The sequence below is a fragment of the Danio aesculapii genome, chromosome 15, assembly GCF_903798145.1.
Source record: "Danio aesculapii chromosome 15, fDanAes4.1, whole genome shotgun sequence".
Taxonomy (NCBI): domain Eukaryota; kingdom Metazoa; phylum Chordata; class Actinopteri; order Cypriniformes; family Danionidae; genus Danio; species Danio aesculapii.
In genome coordinates this window covers 15,175,106-15,191,855 of record NC_079449.1, presented here as the reverse complement: position 1 = coordinate 15,191,855, position 16,750 = coordinate 15,175,106, and the positions used below count along the sequence as shown (strand labels likewise).

Sequence of the window (16,750 nt, the reverse complement as noted above, 5' to 3'; positions counted from 1 at the left end):
CTCTAGCTTTTTGTTATTCCCTCTTTAAGAAATGTCCATCATGAGCATAACAAAAATCTTACCTGAGACGGTGTGTGGAAGCTCGAGTGCTCAGCTGTGTGGTGACAATTTTGACAGCGGAGGGTCACTTTTTGATTCGTACTGGTAATCAGGTCGTAATGTTCGTGGTGAAACTGTATTTTGTGTTTGTAAAGTACACCCATCGTAAATTTATAAGTCGTATACAAACAGGCAAAGAAAACGTTGTAACTGTCTTTTCTAATCGCAGATTTTGGAATTCGTAAAAACTCATTAAATTACGAGTACATTCTGTTTTCCTTAACGTTTTTATAAATTACAGATGCGTGAATTTCATTTACGCACCAAATATTTATGACAGCGATTTTATTCCATCCTGCAGTATCATAGTTTAACAATGCATGCAATAGATTTTATGAATATGTATTATTTATTCATGGCATGCACTGTATGTTCTTATTCAGGGGTGTCTAAACTCAGTCCTGGAGAATTTAGCTCCAACCCTAACCAAACACACCAGAACTAGCTAGTCAAGCTCTTACTCGGTATACTAGAAACTTCCTGGTAGGTGTGTTAAAGCAAGTTGGAGCTAAACGCAACAGGACACCGGCCCTTCAGGACCGAGTTTGGACACCCCTGTTCTTATTACTGTATTTTTGTAACTGTTGAGTTTTACAAGATAGAGAGGGAATTACTCAATTAATAGACATTTTTGCCTCAGCATTTATTATGGTATTATGATGTTTATGGTTAATAGTGATAATATATTTACATTAAATAAAACGTAATACTTTACTAGTTACTAACTAACAATATTCATCTTAAATAAATTTGGCATTTTAAAATTAAAATATATTAATCATTACTGAATTAAAGTACTTATTTAGTAAACTAACTGAAGTAGAACTAAAGTATGTTCTAACTAAACTAGTATGCTTACATTAGTAATTGTAATTAGTTCTTTCATGCATATTATTATTACATTATTATATTATCTTTAATTAGATTCAAACACTCACTGGCCACTTTATTAGGTACACCTGTCCAACTGCTCGTTAATGCAATTTTCCAATCAGACAATCACATGGCAGCAACTCAATGCATTTAGGCATGTAGACATGATCAAGACGATCTGCTGCAGTTCAAACCGAGCATCAGAATGGGGAAGAAAGGGGATTTAAGGTGACTTTGAACGTGGTTGTTGGTGCCACATGGGCTGGTCTGAGTATTTCAGAAACTGTTGATCTACTGGGATTTTCACACACAACCATCTGTACAGTTTACAGAGTATGGTCTGATTAAGATAAAATATCCAGTAAGCGGCAGTTCTGTAAGCGCAAATGCCTTGTTGAAGCCAGAGGTCAGAGGAGAATGGCCAGACTGGTTTGAGCTGAGCAACAATAACTCAAACTATCACTCGTTACAACTGAGTATTGTTTCTGACCATGTCCATCCTTTTATGACCACAGTGTACCCATCTTGTGATGGCTTATTCCAGCAGGATAACGCGCCATGTCATAAAGTGTGAATCATCTCAGACTGGTTTCTTGAACGTGACAATGAGTTCACTGTACACAAATGGCCTCCACAGTCACCAGATGTCAACCCAATAGAGCACCTTTGGGATGTGGTGGAACGGGAGATTCACATCATGGATGTGCTGCAGACAAATCTGCAGCAACTGCATGATGCTATCATGTCAATATGGACCAAAATCTCTGAGGAATATTTCCAGCACCTTGTTCAATCTATGCCACGAAGGATTAATGCAAAAGGGGGTCTAACCCGGTACTAGCACATTGTACCCAATAAAGTGACCGGTGAGTGTATATAATATATAATAAAAATGTTCGATTTTAATTTTTTTATTGAAGTAATATATATATATTTTCAAAATACAACCGAACTGACATAAACCACAAAGCCCTTTGTAAATAATAATAAGATCTGTGAAAAATACAAAATCACTATGAATGCAGAGAGCCAAATTACTAATAGGGCCGTGTTTCATGATTTTCAAGGGCCTTTCAGAGCCTTTAAACCATTATGAGAGCGTGATCTCATCAATGGACATTAATCTTCTCTCCGAGGACTCACAAGGGGTTGCCAGGTGAGCCCGACGTTTATCCTGACAACAAACACTCCCCAGACCTCCTTTACTAAGCGCTCATCTCCTGTAGCCTAGAAACACCTCATCAAGCTGAAATCAGCCGCTCCATTTCTACACTTCTACTTCATCTGTGAGCGCTCCATTTCTACTTAAGACAAAACACTAAAGGCGAATAAGGGAAATATATTATTATTTACAAATAAGTCATCACCATTAATCCCCATTGAAAGATTTGCAATTTTTGTATTTTAAGTTTTCTAAAACATTCTTTAAATATACAAATGGAATGAAATATATCATATCTATTTTTATTTAATGCCATGTCAGCAACAAAGGCTATTTTCATGGCAAAACAATGGATTAAAAATAAACTACAATAAAAGCCACTTACAAATAAACAATTCATTTAGATTAGATTTTAATGTTAATATGTGATAAAAAAATAAAAGTTCTAAAACTTTTCCAGGTAAAACTTTGCTGAATAAACAGAACTAATTTCTTAATTTTGGCTAATTTGCATACATCTCTAGCATTAAATCGGAACATTGGATAAAGTCAGGTTCAAAATTCTTCTCTTTCTTTCTTTCCTTCCTACCTACCTTCCTTCATTCATTTATTCTTTCCTTTCTCTTCTTCTTTTCTTTCATTCCTTCTTTCTTTCATCTCTTTCTTCTTTCTCTTTTTTCTTTCCTTCTTTCCCTTTCTTAGTTCATTCTTTCCTTCCTTTTTCTTTCCTTCCTTCCTCTCTTCTTTCATCTCTTTCTTTCTTTCTCTTTCCTTTTTGCTCTTTCATTCCTTCTTTCTTTTGTTCCTTCCTTTTTTCTTTCCTTCCTTTCTTTCTGTCCTTTTTTTCCTTTCCTTCTTTCTTCACCTTTCCTTCCTACCTTCCTTCTTTCCTTCATTCATTCTTTCCTTCCTTTTTTCTTTCCTTCTTTTTTCTTACTTTTCTCTTTCCTTCTTTCTTTACTTCCTACCTTCATTCATTCTTTCCTTCCTTCTTTTTTATCTTTCTTTCTTTCTTTCCTTCCATTCATTCTTTCCTTCCTTTCATCTTTCTTTCCTTTTCTTTCTTAGTGCCTTCTTTCCTTCCTTACTTTTCATTCTTTCCTTTCTTTCCTTCCTACCTTCCTTCCTTTATTCATTCTTTCCTTCCTTTCTCTTTCTTCTTTCTTTACCTTCTCTCTTTCTTTTTCTCTTTTCCTTTATTCTTACCTTCTTTTCTTTCTTTCTCTTTCCTTCAGTCTTTTCTTTCTTTCTCTCTCATTTCTTCTTTCTCTTTCCTTATTTCTTTCCTTCCTACATTCATTCTTTTCATTTTCTTTCTTTCCTTCCTTTCCTTCTTTCATCTCTTTCCCTTTTCTTTCCTTCTTTCTCTTTCTTAGTTCCTTTTTACCTTCCTTCTTTCCTTACTTTCCATTCTTTCCTTCTTTCTTTCCTTCCTTCCTTCCTTCCTTTATTCATTCTTTCCTTCCTTTCTTTCTCTTTCTTCCTTTACCTTATTTTCTTCCTTTATTCTTACCTTCCTTCTTTCTTTTTTCTTTCTATTTTTCTTTCTTTCTCTCTTTCTTTCTTTCCTTCTTTCCTTCCTTCCTTCCTTCATTCATTCTTTCCTTCCTTTTTCTTTCTTCATTTCTACTTTCTTTCTTTCCTTCCATTCATGCTTTCCTTCTTTCATCTCTTCTTTCTGTTTTTATCTTTCCTTTATTTCTTTCATTCTTTCTCTTTCTTAGTTCCCTCTTTCCTTCCTTCTTACTTTTCAATCTTTCCTTCTTTCCTTCCTTTCTTTCCTTTTTCTTTCCTGCCTTCCTTCCTTCCTTTTTCCTTTACCTTCTTTCTTTCTTTTTCTCTTTTCTTCCTTTATTCTTTCTTTTTCTCTTTCCTTCATTCCTTTCTTTCTGTCCTTCTTTCAGTCCTTCTTTTCTTCCTACTTTGTCTTTTCATCACTCTTTTTTGCTTCATTCTTTTTTCAGATTTTGACAACAATTAAAGTCGGGGTTTTTTATAATTAATTGTTGTATGCAATCAGGCAAATCATTCTGTATGAACATATGCCTCAGTAAATCCTTCAGAATGCAGATAGAATTAAAAATGTGACGTTCGATTTATTTAAATGCTACTGAAATGTAAATCTATGACTCTAATCTATGAAAAACATATGGAAATGGACTTTATAAGACTTTAATTTGTGTCTGTAGATTTCAATTACAGGTCATGTTTTTTTTTAATTAATGAAAAGTGTAAAACTGAAAAAAAATTTTAAAAAAATTATGAAAAGTCAGAAAGTTCAAAATCTCAAATTGGACATGTGCAAAAGACAGAAATGAAATGGTTTGAACATGGAAACAGCAGTGTGCTAATCTGTGTGTGTCGCATGAATTGAACGTGTTGTGAAGCTAAAGTACATCCTCATAAATGATTGTGCTAATGGTGTCTTGTCTGAGCCCATCAAGCTGAAACAGACAAGATGTTCTGTGGCACTAGATGTTCCTTCAAGCAATATGACCTTTTACTCTAACACAATCTGTGCAAAAGTGAAGAATTCATAGGCATTGTATTAGATTAGAGTTGTATTTTCTTTTTAAAACAACATTTTAGAATGAAAACACTTCCTCCATACTGGCGTAGGTTGAAAATCCCGGAATTGTCTGTGTGGAAACCAGGCATAAATGTAACTAGAAATCTGAATTAAATTTGATAGGTTTATTGACATTTAACAAAAGTTGAAATCTGAAATAAGTTTGATTGGTTCATTGATTAATATGAATGAGAACTGAGACTCTTTTAAAAAGGATAAATCTGAAATGTCGATATGGAAAAAACATGAGATATAATATTATTTTTTTAACCCCAAACTCTAACCCTTTTTAGCAAACAATAACAACAAAAAGCAGTCGCTATATGACTACAGAAAAAACTAAATGACTTGTTAATTCTTGTATAGATAATAGTTTTAAAAATGAATGTTAGACTGTTATTTGCAGAGTTGAATCTATCCAATGACTCACTGAATCAATGTGAACAATTTGTCACTTACTCACTCAACAGCAAGTCAATTATCCCGCTGGTGCTTCCTTTGAAGTACTAAAACGATCAATGATGGAATGATTAAAATACTGAGTCACTCTTTGCAATCTGAATTTAGAATGAACTGAATTTAAGATGTTTACTATTGCTTGTGGTAAATGTCAGAATCAGTTTTATACTGCAAGGGTTAAGCAGAATCTGATCTAGAACCAGAAAGTATTTTAGGATGTTTATGGGTGTAGACTGTATGCAGTAATTTATATAAATAAAAGTTTTTTTTATAGCTAGACATGTATTAATTGTGTATATGTATATTTGATTTTTGGATGTTTTATAATTAGCTTTTATGATAAATATAATTTAATTAACAATACAAATATAATTTTATTAACAAAATTATACACCTACATACATACACATATGTATAATGTGTATTATTTATTTATTTATTTATATATACACATATACACACAGTTGAAGTCAGAATTATTAGGCCCCTTTCATTTTTTATTTTTTTAAAGATTTATTTTTGGCCATTTTGCCTTTATTAGATAGGACAGTATTTAGGACAGGAAGCGAAGTTGGAGAGAGAGAGGGGGGTAGGGTAGGGAAAAGTCCTCGAGCCGGGATTCGAACTCGTGACGCCCTGACATGCTACTGCACCATATGTTGACGCGCTAACCACTAGGCTATTGCCTGATTTTTCCTTTTTAAATATTTCCCAAATTATGTTTAACATAGCTTTCTGGAGAAAGTCTTATTTGTTTTATTTAGGCTAGAATAAAAGCAGTTTTTAATTTATGTAAAACCATTTTAAATTATTAGCCCCTTTAAGCTAAATTTGTTTTCGATAGTCTACAGAACAAACCATCATTATACAATAACTTGCCTAATTACCCTAACCTGCCTAGATAACCTAATTAACCTAGTTAAGCCTTTAACGGTCACTTTAAGCTGTATAGAAGTGTCTTGAAAAATATCTAGTCAAATATTATTTACTGTCATCATTACAAAGATAAAATAAATCAGTTATTAGAGATGACTTAATAAAACTATTTTATAAATGTGTTTAAGGGGCGCGGCGATGCAGGCGACCGAGTAAGCGGTGTTTGGATTAAGCTCCGGCTAAATAAGCAAAATTATCCTGAACTAAGCTTTTAAATAGCCATTGCTGTCGATAAATGTTAGTTATAACATTATATCATGTAACTTGAAAACTTCTGCGGATCGTCTTTGGTGAGAATGCCAGCAAAAACCACGAAAAAGAACACAGAGAGAAAAGATGGTGCCGCTTCTAATGAGGCTGACAAGAATGATGACCAGACTGTATTAGCCTTACAAGCTAGCGGCAATCTCAGCCCTGAAACGAGTAAAGTTGTTGAGTCACTGACAGCCAACATCGCAAAGATGATTGACTCTAAGTTAGAGTTGATTCTTGAGAAAATGCAAGATGTTTCGAATGAAGTGCAGCGTAATACTAGCCGAGTGGAAGAGGCCGAGCAACGCATCTTAACTCTTGAAAACGCGGCTACAGGTACAGAGAGTCGAATTGTGCAGATGGAAAAGACGATCGCTGCTTTAATGGAAAGGTCGGATGATCAGGAAAACAGGGGACGGCGTCGTAATCTGAGAATCATCGGTCTCCCGGAGAAGACAGAGGGAATGTCTGTGGTAAATTTCATGGAAAAATGGATTCCCAATGTACTCCGTATGGAAACGAAGCATGATCGGGTGAAGTTGGAACGAGCACACAGGATTGGTGCTCCCGGCTCCGAAAGGTATACCCGCCCTATGATTGTCCGATTTCACAACTTCGCAGATCGACAACGAGTGATGGACGCAGCGAGGCAGCTAAAAGAAATGTGTTTAAAAAATATGATCTCTGTTAAACAGAAATTGGGGAATAAAATAAATGGGTGGGGGGTGGGTAATAATTCTGACTTCAACTGTATATACACACCATATATAAATATAACACTTTAAATATTAATATTAATCTGCTGATGTTACATTTATTCTCTAAGTATATTTCATGATGATAAAATTAAACTAATTAAACATTTACAACAATTAAATGCATAATTATACAATATTTTTATAAATAATAGGGCTGGCTGATTAATCGGAATATAATCGAACATTAATATAATATTAATATAATCGACATTCAGAACCTATAAATCAATCAAATTTTTCCAGGTCAATTTTTTCATTATCGTGTGTGGAGTCACGTGATCCCACTCTGTTTAAGGCTGATTTACAGTATACTTCTACATAGAGAGCACGCGTTTCCTTAGCATAGCGAGGAAGCGTTTCCTTCAATTATTTGAAAATCAAGTAATCCACCCTACATTTAGAGATCTCTCACTTGTAATATGTGAGCATATTTACTGTACAAAACTTGTCAGTGAATTATGAGGGCAAAATAAATAAATAAATATAAAATAAAATGACTCTTCATTAATGGTAATCGAGTTAAAATGTTCAGTTAATCGAGATTTAGATTTTAGGCCAAATCGCCAAGCCCTGATAAATTATATAAGATAAAATGCTTTTATAAATGAATACTAATAAAACTAATAAATATTGAATATGTAAAGGCTTATTAAATATTAAATTAGTTACATGATTATATTAAATATTAAACAAATGATTACAATAATATTAATACTTAGATACGAAATGATTCTATGATCTAGGATTCAAGGATATTTCAGTTTTTTGTATATTTGTGTTGAAGCATTACCTGCAATGGAGAGCACTGCATCAAAACAGGCGTCTCTGTAGGGCAGACGCAGGCCATCACAAATCTGTACCTCGTGCCCTTTATTCCACGCAGACTCCACCAGCGGACGGCACACGTCACAGCCCAGCTTGAAGATCTCCTCATTAATGTGCAGATATTTGCCATTGCCACATCCTGCAAAAACAAAAAGTATTAATAAATGTAAAAATAGTCAAATAAAAAGTATTAGATCAATAATATAAAACGTTAAGAAATAATAATAATACGTAGAATTAAATCATAATAATAAAAATATATAATTTTATAATATATAAAAAAATAAATATTATATATAAAAATGATTTTTTCAGTGAGGTATTGTAACTTTGTTGTCCATTCAACCGCATTAAAATTTTAAATAAACAGTTGCAATTCCTTTTAGACAATGGTGTGTGTTGCCGACAGTCTCAGTATAATAACAGGCTATTATTCAAAAGCAAGTCTTTTAAAACAATAGAATAAGAACTAAATGGGTTTCATTTACACCAGCACAATAATAGATTTTTTTTATGGAAATCATGCATAGATCACAATTCTAAATAGAAACTAAAATGCACTCTGCATATGAAAGCAGGAGACATTTAACAGCCAAAAGTGTGACTGATGTTTAATCAGAATTTAATATCAGCCATATCAGCAGCAATTTCAATTTTTATGGTGAATTCAACAGATATGTAATATACTTATGTAATATGTATTCACATTCATTTTAAAATGTTGTCTTAAAAGCAATCAACATACAAAAATATACTCATACATGCCCATCTTACCTTTAGTTTGCTATGAGATAATGATGTGCAAAAAGAAAGCCCCGCCCCCACTCAATATTCCGTTTCAGTTTGAAAAACATCAACATACTGAAATAAGAATCTCAGAAACTTTCCAGTTTACACAGACTAAAGGCCCGTGCACACCGGGACCCTCGCCAATGTGATTGTGCACACCAACGCGCAAAACGTGGAGATGCTTATTGCACTGGTGAACACTAATCACTTCTTCATCGCTAGAGCTGAAGCTGCTCCATAACAACAAGCGTGTCAACTTTCTGTCTTCTTCTGTGTTACAATTGGGTATCTGAAGCTTAAAGGTGTGTAGCGCCATCTAACGCCAAGGAGTGATTTTGCATACTTTTCTGCTTGACGCCAGTGAAAATCACTAGGGTTTAAATCTGGAAAAATGTCTAGAAAAACGCTGACGATAAACGCAAAGCGTCCCGGTGTGTACGAGCCTTTAGGGTGCACTCACACTATGCTATCCAAAACGTGCCCAGGCGAGTTTAAGTTTGTTTGACAAATGTGAGTGCTCCGAATTGGGCTCAGGCGCGGTTCAGTTGGTCGCCCCTGGCCTGGTTGGAAGAGGTGTGCCAGAGCGCGGTTCGGTTGAGCTTTGGCACAGTACGCTTGTAGTGTGAGTGCAAAGCGCGCCTGAGGATAAAACTGAAGATGCGACGTCACTTTAAGGGACTGTTTAATATCGAGATAATGGGGCTTCGGCACTGTTCAAGGCAACTGTACTTAGTGTGAGTACGCCCTTAATGTTTGTTTAAAAAGAATAATATAATGTATGTCTTGGAGATGCAAACTGTAGATTGACTGTTTACTGAATGTGACTACAGATACAGGGCAGCACGGTAGCGTAGTGGGTAGCACAACCGTCTAACAGCAAGAAGGTCGCTGGTTTGATTCCCAGCTGGGTCAGTTGGCATTTCTGTATGGAAGTTGCATGTTCTCCCCATGTTGGCGTGGGTTTCCTCCGGGTGCTCCAGTTTTCCCCACAAGTCCAAAAACATGTGGTATAGGTGAATTGGCTAAGCTATATTAACCGTAGTGTATGTATGTGAATGAGTGGGTATGGGTGTTTCCCAGTGATGGGTTGCAGCTAGAAGGGCATCCGCTGCGTAAAACATATGCTGGATAAGTTGGTAGTTCATTTCACCGTGGCGACTGCAAATGAATAAAAGGGACTAAGTCGAAAAGAAAATGAATGAATGAATGAACCACAGATACAGACACACTTGAGCATTTTAAAGCCGTGAAGATCATCTGGTCTGTCTATGAGGTACAGACTGATCTTCATAGCTTTAAAATGATCCAGTGTCCCTGTATCTATGGTTACACTCAGAAAACAGCGTTGAGTTTGGTGAACTGATGACCTTCATGGCCAATTACAGTCATTTCTGTTGAGCATGTGAACACAATGGTAAATTAACGGTATTTAAGAACATGCTCAACAGCGCTCAAATGTTAGCGGGAAATTTATGTTTTTAAAATTTCAGTACTGACTGGTACAGAATTCCAGTATCGTGACAACTCTAGGTCAAATACTGAATCAGAATTTAGAATGAATTGAACAATGTAAGATGTTTACTATTGCTTGTGGTAAATGTCAGAATCATATTTAGATTTTAGTTTTATGGTAGAACCAGAACTTGATCGAACTAGAAAGTATTTTAAGATGTTAGTAATAATTTATCTTAATACAATATTACATTTTTGGCTAGACATTTATTAATTGCATTTATTTAGATTTTTCTTATGACAAATATAATTTAATAACTAAATTACTCGCATACACATACAGTTGAAATCAGAATTATTAGCCCCCCTTTGAATTTTTTTTCTTTTTTTAAATATTTCCCAAATTATGTTTAACAGAGCAAGGAAATTTTCACAGTATGTCTGATAATATTTTTTCTTCTGGAGAAATTCTTATTTGTTTTATTTCGACTAGAATAAAAGCAGTTTTTAATTTTTTAAAAACCATTTTAAGGTCAAAATTATTAGCCCCTTTAAGCTAATTTTTTTTTCGATAGTCTACAGAACAAACCATCGTTATACAATAACTTAATCTATCTACCTATAATCTATAGATCAATAATCTATCTATCTATCTATCTATCTATCTATTTATCTGAATCTGCTGATGTTACACTATATTCTTCAATATATATGATGATACAACTAAAAACTAATAGAAAATTTAAAACAATTAAATGTAGAATTATATAATCATTTTTATGTCATTTATATAATCTAAAATGCCTTATATAAATTAATTATAATTAAACAACGTGTACTACTCAACATGTAAGGGCTTATTAAATACTAAACTTGAATTTGGGATATATAAACCGATATGTACATGTAAAGCATGTAGTTTGTCACTTCCATCTAAATGGATCAACGTTTTTTTTTTTGTACATCATCTCATACTCAAAATCTTGACCAATCAAATGCTCTCTGGCATGTGTCAGACATGCCCCGCCCCCTTCAAAAGGCTTCTCATTTGCTTTTCATTGGATGCGTTGAGCTCAACCACTCTCACGGGCAGAGCTGTGGTAAAACATCCAAATCAGCACCAGTTAGGAACGCACTCAACAGCGCTCAAATGTTAGCGGGAAATCTATGTTTTTAAAAATTCAGTATCGACTGGTATCGAATTCCAGTATCGTGACAACCCTAGGTCAAACTCTACATGTTGACAATATTTTTTAATGCATTTCTTTTAAAGCCTCGTTTTGTCCCTGATGGCCTTCAGTCTCCACCTACAGGCACAACAATGAAACTGACACAATCTTGACTGAAAATGTCAAGTTACTTCCAAAAGATGATTCACTAAGATTTAATTGCTACCATAGACATCAGTGTTTATACCATTGACATTATGACAAAAAGATGGCAACCCTCTGCTGATAAATGTCATATAGCTCTAGTTTCTTTTTTAGTAGACAAAAGGCAACCTTCATATGAAAGCATGACAAGCTACACATGCAAAAGTGTGAGTGTAACATTAAAAAAGCACACTGATCTTAATTATTTACAGTTAATCCTCATTAGAGATGAAACGTGAAGCCTTACCGATGTCAGCCACGATGCTGCCGGGCTCTTGCTCAAGCAGGAACTGTTTGACCTTGGGCCAAGCTTTGTAGCGGCTGTCGTTGAAGTAGGGTGCAATCCTCTCGTACACGCTGTGAACATGCTCTCTCTCCAGCTGGCTGGCAGCCTCGTCCATGCTGCTCTCTATTAAAGCCCACAGAGCATCTTCAGCACTTCTCCAGACAGAGACAGAGAGAGAGGAACAGAGAGGGAGGAGGCCAGACACCAAATCAGACACTCAGAGCCTAATGCCTTCGTTCCAGCCTTTTATAACCACAACAACAAAAATGAATGCAGTATTCCACTTCGATTGGTCGTTTCTACATGGCAAAATATAGCTTAGTGATTGACACACAAACTGTCAGGGATGTGTCGTATTTCACCTTGAAAACTGAAAGAGTGTCAAAAAACAGCCTATTTTTCGGGCATCAAAAATTGTTTGCTTATTGATAAATGATCAAAAACATTTCAAAAATCTACAACAGATTCTGGCATAAAAACATTGAGCACTTTAATTTTAATTTAAATGTAAAAAATTGATTTATTGAATGAATAAATAATTAATACATTATTAATACATTTATAATAATGAATAAATAAATTAGCTAATTCAATCAATATTATTAGAAATAATGTAACTTAAATTGTGTTCAAGTATTTTTTATATTATTGTTAATAAAAAATTATATATATTAAATAAAGATAGATCGAACGATGGATAGATCGATAGACAGATAGAACGATAGATAGACAGAAAAATAGAATGAACGAACAAACAAATGATAAAACGAACGAAAGATAGACAAAACGATAGGATGATGGGCAAAACAATAGAATGATAGATAGACAGAAAAATAGAACGATAGGTAGACAGAACGATAGAACAAGTCACAACGATAGATAGACAGAACAATAGAACGATACATAGACAGAACGACAGAACAATAGATAGACAAAACGATAGAACAAACGATAGATAGAAAGAACAATAGATAGACAGAACAATAGAATGATAGACAGAACGATAGATAGAACAATAGACAGAATGATAGAACGATAGATAGACAGAACGATAGAACAAACGATAGAAAGAACGATAGTCAGAACGATAGAACGAATGATAGATAGACCGAACAATAGAATATAGACAGAACTATAGATAGACAGAACAAATGATGGAATGATAGTCAGAATGATCGAACAAACGATAGATAGTCAGAACAATAGAATGAATGATATAACGAACAATAGAGACAGAACAACAGAACGATAGACAGAATGATAGAATGACAGACAGAATGATAGAACGAATGACAAATGATAGATAGACAGAACAATAGAACGATAGAATGATAGATAGAACGATAGAGACAGAACAAACGATAGAATGAATGATAAAACAAACGATAGATAGAACGATAGAACGAATGACAGAATGAACGATAGAGACAGAACAACAGAATAATAGGATAATAGACAGATTGATAGAACGATAGTCAGAATGATAGAATGAATTATAGACAAATGATACATAGACAGAACAATAGAACGATAGAGACAGAACGATAGAATGAATAATAAAACAAATGATAGACAGAACGATAGAGACAGAACGATAGAATGATAGTTAGTCAGAATGATAGATAGACAAAGATAGAACAAACAATAGATAGACAGAACGATAAATAGACAGAATGATAGAATGAACTATAAATAGAACAACAGAACAAATGATAGATAGAACGATAGAACAATAAATAGAACGATAGATAGACAAAGATAGAACAAACAATAGATAGACAAATGATAGACAGAACGATAGAACGAACTATAAATAGAACAACAGAACAAATGATAGACAGAACGATAGAACAATAAATAGAACGATAGATAGACAAAGATAGAACAAATAATAGATAGACAAAGGATAGACAGTACGATATAAAGAACTATAAATAGAACAACAGAACAAATGATAGACAGAAAGATAGAACAATAAATTGAACGAGATAGAATGACAGACAGACAATGATATAACAAACAATAAACAGAACGCTAAAACTAACGATCGAAAGATAGATAGAACAGCAAATAGAACAGCAAATAGAACAATAGATAGACAGATAGAATGATCAAACAAATCGTAGAACAGACTAGAAACAGACAGAATGACAGACAGACAGATATTGAAAATATAATTCATACCTATTCCCTACCCCATACCTCTAAAATGATTCCCAAAATCAAGTAAAAGCCTTAACATAAATGGTAAACAAATCCCTTAAATCTGATTGGCTGATTGGAATGTAGTTGCAGTATCAACACAGATGTTAATCCAGAAACATGTTCTACTAGGGGAAATCAGATTGGTGTGACTTATGATACGAGACTATTGTGAAAAGGGTTTAGCTAAAAATAATAACTTAATTGCCTTTGAACTGTTCGGGAGAGATGAATTGGGATGGATGGATGGTGATGGATGGATTGGGAAGGACGGACGGATGGGTGAAACAAGAATGATTGGTGGATGTAAGAAAAGATGGATGGAAAAATAGGTGGACGGATGGAGAGATTTTTTGTAGTATTAGCAATTTTAAAATGTTATGCTTAAAATAACCATAACAGCAGTAATATTACAATTATATACCTACAGAATATAGTAAATTAATGTATGGTTAAAAAATTTGATTTAAAAAAAAAATAGTGTTAAAACATTAAAGATTTTTTTCCAAAGATGATTCACTTGCCTTTTAAATTATGTACACAAACAAAAAATTATTAATTTGTCATTTAAATAAAAAAAAAAGTTTAATATTTTTTACTTTATTTTTTTATAATATATCTTTTTAATCTTTATAAAAAAGTCGAATCATTTTAAATGAACTAAAAAGGCAAATATTCAAAATGAGGACAAAACCTTGATTAGGATATTCCTCAAGAGTCTTGTGAAATCAGACTGAAGTGTCTCTGATTAATTCCTTGTTCTCCAGCATTCAAGGTACAAGTGTTTAGTAAAGTGTTGCTCTTCACAGACAGATCTGCCTGTCATCTCCTCACAGCAGCACATCAGTTACCAGCTGTCCAGAACAACAGCAACATAATTCACCATCAACACATGGCTGTTCATCATTTCCCACCTCCAAACACACACATTACATCTTCCTTAACAAGCACGACTCAAACAGAGCTCTGAAGCAGAAACAGTCGGAGATTTCCACATTTTTATCACTGAAACTGCAGTCTGCGTAGCGTAATTTAAATGCAAAGTGGTTGTTGCTTTTGCCACTTCTGATCTGCTTTCAATGCCTTCCTTCTCATATACAGTAGAAGTCAAAATTATTAGCCACATATTTCCCAAATGATGTTTAACAGAGAGAAAATTTTTACCAGTATTTCCTATAATATTTTTTCTTCTGGAAAAAGTCTTATTTGTTTTATTTCGCTAGAATGAAAGAAGTTTTTCATTTTTTTAAAACCATTTTAAGGTCAATATGATTTCGCCTCTAAAGAAGATTTTTTTTTTATAAAACTGTAAAGACACATTTAATTGAGTGAGTGGAGGGCCATATGAATCTGCCATTTTAGGTGATATGTTAAGGCAGGGGTGTCCAGACTCGGTCTTGGAGGGCCAGTGTCCTAAAGAGTTTAGCTCTAACCCTAATCAAACACACCCGAAACAGCTAATCAAGCTCTTATTAGATATACTAAAAACTTCCTGCCAGGTGTGATGAAGCAAGTTGGAACTAAACTCAGCAGGACACTGGCCCTCCAGGACAGAGTGTGGACACCCCTGTGTTAAGGCAAAGGCTCATACAGGAGCACGAGAGAGGACAACGGGATACAATGCAGAATCATCTGTGTAAATACAGCCAAAAAAGCATTGACATGTATAAAACATGTTGAAGTTGTCATGCATGTTTGAAAAGACACATACCTTATGGGAGAGAAGGATCCAGTGTAGATGTTTGAAAATATAAACACTAGTCACTGTTTGCAAAAATTGAACTGTAGTAAAACTGTGGTAAAACAGTTATGAATACATTAGATTTGTACATTGTAGGTGCCAAAAAGACGAGGGGGCTTTAAATTGGGGTCATAAAAGAGTAGGAGCTTGGAGAGGCCTGTTGAACTAGGAACCAGTTGTGAAAACACAAAAGTGGGAGAAAGCAAAGATAAAGGATATAGCAAATTTGAGGGATAGGACATTGTCCTGGGGAGAGACTAGAGATGGGTCTGCTTCTTGACTTATCGGCCTTATTGGAATATCAATATAGAAACCACGACACTCCTTTAAGCAATTTTTTTTTCTCGATTGTCTACTGAACAAATCACTGTTATACAATGACTTGCCTAATTAACCTAGTTAAGCCTTTAAATGTCACTTTAAGCTGAATACTAGTATCTAGAAAAATATAGAGTAAAATATTATGTACAGTCATGGCAAAGATAAAATAAATCAGTTATTAGTAATGAGTTATTAAAACTATTATGTTTAGAAATGTGTTGAAAAAAAATCTTTGTTAAACAAAATTTGGGGGGGGGGGGTGTATAGAGGGGGGCTTATAATTCTGACTTCAGCTGTAACTGGAACTCTTGGAACTAAACTTGGTTTTCAGATTTCGGGTTATTCATTTATTGTCAAGTAGGTTACTTACAGTATGGCACGTCATGATTTTGATGAGCCAGATAGACATGGGACAATAAAAGTTTACAATTTTTATATTTATGTTTTTATGTTTTTAGGACAACAGTATCTCCAGCAGAAGATGCCATTTTAAATTGTAAAAAAAATCTGTGTTTTTAAAACAAACGTAGACAGAAGCAGTCAATAATTCATGTAGCCTGACATGTTTACTGTTCCAAAATATTTTAAAGGTTTTTCAAAAATAAAATATACTGTCTTCAAAAGGGAAAAAGTTTTAGTTTTTTACCCAGAGA

At 34.2% G+C, this 16,750-nt stretch overlaps 1 protein-coding gene across 1 annotated transcript in view; it reads right to left on the bottom strand.

The window, feature by feature from the left end:
• Window positions 1–16,750, bottom strand: part of trmt9b (tRNA methyltransferase 9B) — a 29,230-nt gene that overhangs the window by 2,439 nt on the left and 10,041 nt on the right. The window contains exons 2-3 of the mRNA XM_056474586.1: window positions 11,795–11,985; window positions 7,899–8,072 (exon numbers count right to left, since the gene is read on the bottom strand). Coding sequence (XP_056330561.1) covers window positions 7,899–8,072; window positions 11,795–11,948 — 328 coding nt within the window. The 5' untranslated portion in view covers window positions 11,949–11,985. The remainder of the gene's footprint in view (window positions 1–7,898; window positions 8,073–11,794; window positions 11,986–16,750) is intronic.